General features: G+C 40.2%; 1 protein-coding gene across 1 annotated transcript; it reads left to right on the top strand.

The window, feature by feature from the left end:
• Nucleotides 1-409: 409 nt before the first annotated feature.
• Nucleotides 410-3215, top strand: ATF4 (activating transcription factor 4). The gene is made up of 3 exons (XM_075182924.1): nucleotides 410-672; nucleotides 1593-1892; nucleotides 2292-3215. The coding sequence occupies exons 2-3, from the start codon at nucleotides 1685-1687 to the stop codon at nucleotides 3113-3115; spliced, it is 1032 nt and encodes a 343-aa protein (XP_075039025.1). The 5' UTR covers nucleotides 410-672; nucleotides 1593-1684; the 3' UTR covers nucleotides 3116-3215.
• The last annotated feature ends 2984 nt before the right edge of the window (nucleotides 3216-6199 follow it).

Below are 6199 nucleotides of genomic sequence, written 5' to 3' on the forward strand. Positions count from 1 at the left end.
CTATTTAGTAATCTATCAGGATATTTAAATTTTTAACAATATGGTATGTTAGTATAATAGCAAAGCAGACTGGCCATACCAAGTAATTTAGGGCCTTTGTGATGCGATGACATTCTAAACACAGTATCATGGACAGCAATGACGTCATGTTCCTTAATCACCCAGCATTACGTAGAGAACCAAACGCCATATGGCAAACAACCTTGTTGAGCTCAGCTGAAAGAACAAAACAAATACCGACTTAATCACTCTCCTATTTATGTTTCTTGGCATTACCAGGACACATATACTTACTAAACACGCTAAAAATTTGCTATTAACAGGAATGTAAGGCGGAAGAATACAGTACAAAGTGGTGGCGCGGAGGGATATGACTCGCAGTAAGGCGGTTCTATATAAACAAAGAGCGTTTCTCCCGCCACGTCACTCAGTCTGTAAGGTGGAATGTTAGATACTTCGTAGCCGGGACTTGCGTGTAGCTGCTGCTATAGGACAATTACATTAATCCGCGCTGTAGCCTTTGGAACGTCAGGATATAACACTACTGCCGCGATCTAAAGAGAACAGCCATGGCTGTATAGCAGCGGCCAGCGGCCTCCTCCCTCCCCAGGCCAGTGCGAGGCAGCACCACCCAGCAGCGCTGGCAGCCCCAGGCATCGGCATGAAAATGGCGTAAGTATATGGGGAAGAATGTGTGTGGGTGCAGACATTATGGGGTAAAGGATCGCTCATATCTTGTAACACGGCTTAATGAAACTAAACTGTCACTACGATCAGCGGTTTTGTTCATATCATTAAGAGTTGATATTGATATGATGGAGACTATAATTTTATCTTGATCGCTTTATTTTGTGATGTATGGCTTGTGAATTTTTTATTACCCCCTGCTTTTTAGAAAAAGGGTATAACAGGGTTTTATTGTCTGATGTGACAATTATACGGTTTCCTTATTTGTGCGTTTTGCTTCCTTGCCTAATGGGTGTTGGGAATACCTCTGTCTTATGAATTATATAGTCCCATAGGGAGTCTGCTGAATTAGCTGCGTCTTGCTTTGCCCTTCTCCTATAGGGATTGCTTCTGTTGACTCTAGAGTCTCACATTACAGTAGTAGACGACATGCTGTGTAGAAGAGCTATTTTTAAATCTCCCTGGTCAGGTTGATGCTTTGTTTTAAGCGTGTGTCCTGGATCAATCTCTAGGTCATGTGTACAGAATGTTTAGGTTGCTAACATACATGTCATGTATTTGACACTGAGTGACAAACTGGATTCACCTGGGTGAGGTGTCAGCTGTAATGGTGTGAGGACTGTATATTACATGTGGCGGAGGCTAAAATGGTGGTATTTTGGCCTGAGGGTGGGGAAGAAACCAGATGGAAGGATTGTGAAATGGTGGTGAGCAGCTCAGCATGTGTTGTGGGAGTGGTAGAGGGGAAGTAACCATATATGGTTACAAGGAAACTGCTTCCTTATCGGCCCTCTAAGATTCAGTACACTGCTGGGGAAGCCTGCTTCCAGCAAAACGGAATACAAACTAAAATATTACTTTATTTTAAAATGACTTTACTTACCTGTATTTTCTTTCTTTGCCAGGTTTCTCAAGGCATCCCGCAGCAGCATTGCTGTATACAAGAAAGAAAGCTTAAAATCCACCTTCTACCTGAAAGCTCTCTTACCTGAAAAAGATGAACCTGTTAAGCGACGAACTGTTGTTGGGGGACTTTCTGTCTCCCTTCAACCAGCCGTTTTTGGCGGCTGAAGAAAGTTTGGGTCTCTTGGATGACTGCATTGAGGTGCCTGGGTACCTCTCATCGCATGGGTTGTCCAGCCAAAAGGCTAAGAATGGTGTCTCTGAACTGCTGCCTCTGGTTGAATCCTTTGGCAGTTTCAAGGGTAAGTGACCCTGATACTTCATTGTTCTGTAGAATGCTGTTATTTTATTATACTATTGCTGGGTGTCATGTGTAAATAGACATTGATATCCACTTATGTAGTGTTAGATTTTAGAAAATCTAAAAACACTTGCTTTTTCATGCAATGACAAATGAAGGTATCCATTTTCTAACTTTATATTTGAGCCATTCTTGCCTGGAATATAAAACTAGTCTTAATGACCCTTTAAAATTAACATGTTCAGTTTGTCTGAAAATTCATATATTGTAATATGAACACTTGCTGAGATAGGCATTTAGGTTTGGACTTTGAAATCCCTTCCTAAAACTAGTACTTTTTGTCATTATCTAAAACAAGTTTTTTTTAAGCTTTGCTCTTCTAAATATTTTATCTTTACAGGAGATGCCTTCTCTGGCATGGATTGGATGGTGGAAAAAATGGACCTGAAGGAGTTTGATTTTGATTCCCTGCTTGGGATGGAAGATCTGGAATCCACCGTCTCACCAGATGAGCTCATGGCCACGTTGGATGACTCGTGTGATCTCCTAGAGGACCCACCTCTCCCAATGGTGGTTGGCCAGTATGTGCCATCACCAGCCCCAATCTCTCTCCCAGAATCTCCACTGGAGGCTGATCAGGTGGCCCCAGTGAGTCCAAATGTAATAGAGTCCCAAGTCTCTAGCCCAGAGCATTCCTTTATCTTAGATGTAGGGAGTGTGGTAGTTGTTGCTGAGGAAGATGATAAACTCTCCACAACATACACCCTTGAAGCTCTAAAATGCGAGAAGGAAGATTCCTCAGATAATGACAGTGGAATCTACATGAGCCCATCTTATCTGGGGTCTCCTCAGAAAAGTCCAGAATTTACAGTAGAGTACCCTAGTAGTGCCCAGTCCTCTCCTGCGTCCCCTATCTCTGAGAGACCCAAACCATATGATCTTCCCGCTAAGGATAGAGAAATTTTGGCAAAGGTAAAAGCTGTAGGGCAGCCTAAAGTAGACAAGAAAACGAAAAAAATGGAGCAGAACAAAACAGCAGCCACTCGCTACCGGCAGAAGAAAAGAGCAGAGCAAGAGTTAATATCTGGAGAGTGCCGAGAACTAGAACAGAAAAATGATGCCCTTAATGAGAAAGCAGAGTCTCTAACAAAAGAGATCCAGTATTTAAAAGATCTGATTGAAGAAGTCCGCAAGGCCAAAAGCAAACGAGCAAAAAGTTCTTAAGTTAGGTGAAAGTTGGGAGCGTTGTGTATGTTGTACATATAGGTTACATGGTTAAGCATTGTGTAAGAATGTCTACTTAATAAATTATTTTATAGTTAAATGTTTTGTGGTGTGACCATTTTTTTTTTTTTAAAGCCACATGTTAGTTAATGTATTCTGTGATTGAGGGGTGTCCATAAGCTACAAATATGGGTCATAATAGGTCAACATCTGCACACTTAAACTTTGTATACAAAAATACAACACTTCTGTTTGAGTAATATGAAAAAATGAATAAGCATTCACATGACCTCAAAGCGAGACTGGTAACGCTGTTTATAAAATTATATGTAAGTGTTTCTTGGTTACCTTTAAGTATTTCAGTCTCACTTTTTAGTACAAGAGTGCGTAACTGATGAGTCAACGCATCATGTATGGGTAACTATCTTGTAACCTAAACAAGACTTGTGTTTTTTTTTATTCTATTGTGGGGTAATAAGCAGGCTTAAAGTGCAGCTGTACCCTGTGGCAAAGTCATTTTGTTTGATCTAGCATTTGCTAGACTAAAACTTCAATTCACAAGTTGGTGACATCCCTGAGGGGTCTCCATGTCCAAATCATTGAGGCACTGCTTTTAGTAATTTGCAATATTCTAAAAAGTGAGATCCTGCAAGATGTCCTATTCAACAAGATGCTATGTTCCTGAACTTCCTACTATTGACTAGGCTTTTCAGTCTTTCTGTTTTTGTAGTGGCTAAAGAAGATTGGGAGCAGAAAAGTTTCAACTTTGCAATTGGCCTTGTTATGTATCAAGTTTTAATTTAGAGTTTTCTATAATGGCTTGAACTCGGGTTTTTTTGTGTAGCTGACTGATACAAAGCAGTTTAAATAAGCCTGTCACCTTCAGCAGGAGCGTCTGACTTTTAGTGATAAGTTATCTACGTTTTTGTATTGTGCTGACCCACATCAACCCTAAAATCAAATGTTTCACCAATTAAGTTTAAGCAATACACATTGCAGCCAATACAAGCAACTATACCAATATAGCACAAACATCCATCTTTTATTAGACGCATTAAATACAACTTTAAATGCTCATACACAAAAAAATACACACCTATTGAAGTAAAATTTAATACATGAGCACAACTTATTAAAGATGTGTAATTAAACAAATTCATAAATTGTCCTGTACAAAGACCAGCAATAGTCCTGCAGCTCATCAATGCTATTTCCTAGAACATTAAAACCTAAATTCTAGGCTTGTTTGTGTCTGCTCTGATTATATGCAGACACCAACAGCCTGCAGGCATGTTTGAGGCTCTGTTTGGGACATGGTACTGAGTGGCTTATATGCTTAGCAATGAATTTCTGTGTAACAGCAGAAAAACAAGTAGCAGGGATGAGTGGGGGCTGGTTGTGGATTCCCCTGCAGAGTTATCAGAAGATCATGATTGACATTTTACCCATATCTGACCTGCACACAAGAGGCATATCTATATGGCTGTTATGCTTGGAACCAATGTCAACTTTGAGGCGTTGACTGATATTCGGGAGATCTGACATTTATGAGGCACTGGTTCTTTGTGAATTCAAAGGGTACAGCCTGATAAATAGTACAGTATTTCAGCCCACAGTGTTTGCCTCCATTATGTCTGCTTTAACTTTTTTTAAAAACCCATTTCTATATTTGTTTCCTCTGGTGTTGGTGTACCAGATAAAATTTGTTAAAAGCCACAGCAGACCCTTTGCCAGCCCAGTCTTGAGTCATCATGCAGCTTCAGCTGATATCATGCTCTTACTGCTTTCTAAAATGTATTTCTGAATATAGTCTTAGACTCCCTTTAGATATTTTACTTGTAACTGAGGCTCTAAGTCTTTGGGTTCAGTTACAATGTTTAAACATTGGTACTGAAAAGCAAGTGGTTGTTCCAGAGGGTCGGGAGCAAGGAGATTTTCACAAGTGTCTTTCAATCGTGGCTGGAATGGTTTGTTTTTATAAGGAGATTAAACCCAAAATTGATGACCTTTAATTTGAATTCTTAACCTTTCTCAAAGATATAGCAATCCACCTGCTCTGAGAGCTGCAATGCACTGAACTGCACTCCTTTTCCCTGCAGCTTCATACTGCAGTCTGCTAATGTATGTTCCATAAAGCTCTAATGTGAGCTTTTGGTGGATTGCAGGTAACAGATAGGGGGGAGAGTGTTTCCCATCTGGTACTCTTAGGATAAAAATGCAGTGAAGTTGTCCAAAAGTAGAATATCCTTTCAATACTGAACATACAGTGATAGCTGAGATATTCAGATCATTTATACAGTTATGTTTTCTGACTATATAAACACATTTTATATTCTGTGTATCGAGTGGTACAATTATTTTTTATTTATAGGGCGCCACTAGCTATCCGTAGCGCCGTACAGGGACAGACAGAAACACGATACAGGGTGAGACAGCACGGTACAGTTAACAAAAAGCACAGTAACTCAGAAGCTCAATGTACAGCTAGATGAGAGGTGAGAGCCCCAAGCGGGGTAGAAGAGCAGGAGGACCTCGTGGAAGAGACAAGGAGCTGAAGAGCAGAGTTAAGGTGGTGGAGAACAGAAGGAGAGGAGGCCCTGCTTGAAGAAGCGTACAATCTAAGGGGAGGGTAGGACGGACAGAGACGTGATGGTAGGAAGAGGGAATGGGGGGAAGATTGGGACAGGAGGGGGGTAGGGGGAGACTGGGAGGAGGTCAATTAGGTGGGGGACTGGAGGGCTTTAAGGAAGAGGTGGGTTTTTAAGGCCCGTTATAATAGATCCATAGTTTAGAATTCAGCCAAAAATGAATCCTTTTATAAAAGACTTTGCCAAAATATATGAAAAAATATATATATTTTTTTGCATATTGAGAGTAAAAGGGGACCAAGTAAAAAAAAAAAAAAAAAATTTTAATTTTAGCTCCTGGAAATACTCTGTTCAGTCCAATGTAAACACTCAGGATTACACTGAATCTTACAGTTGCATGTTTTACACAAGTAATGAGAATTCATGCAAACCAGTCTAGCTTTGAGATATCAATGTTGCATTGTGCAAATACTGTAATATGATTACAGAATAATTG

The sequence above is a fragment of the Mixophyes fleayi genome, chromosome 8 (genome assembly GCF_038048845.1).
Source record: "Mixophyes fleayi isolate aMixFle1 chromosome 8, aMixFle1.hap1, whole genome shotgun sequence".
Lineage (NCBI taxonomy): Eukaryota > Metazoa > Chordata > Amphibia > Anura > Limnodynastidae > Mixophyes > Mixophyes fleayi.

Coding starts and splice junctions, on each gene's coding strand:
- ATF4 (XM_075182924.1), top strand. CDS start 1,685: ATGAACCTGTTAAGCGACGAACTGTTGTTGGGGGACTTTCTGTCTCCC. Junction 1,893..2,291: donor ATCCTTTGGCAGTTTCAAGG/GTAAGTGACCCT, acceptor TTATCTTTACAG/GAGATGCCTTCTCTGGCATG.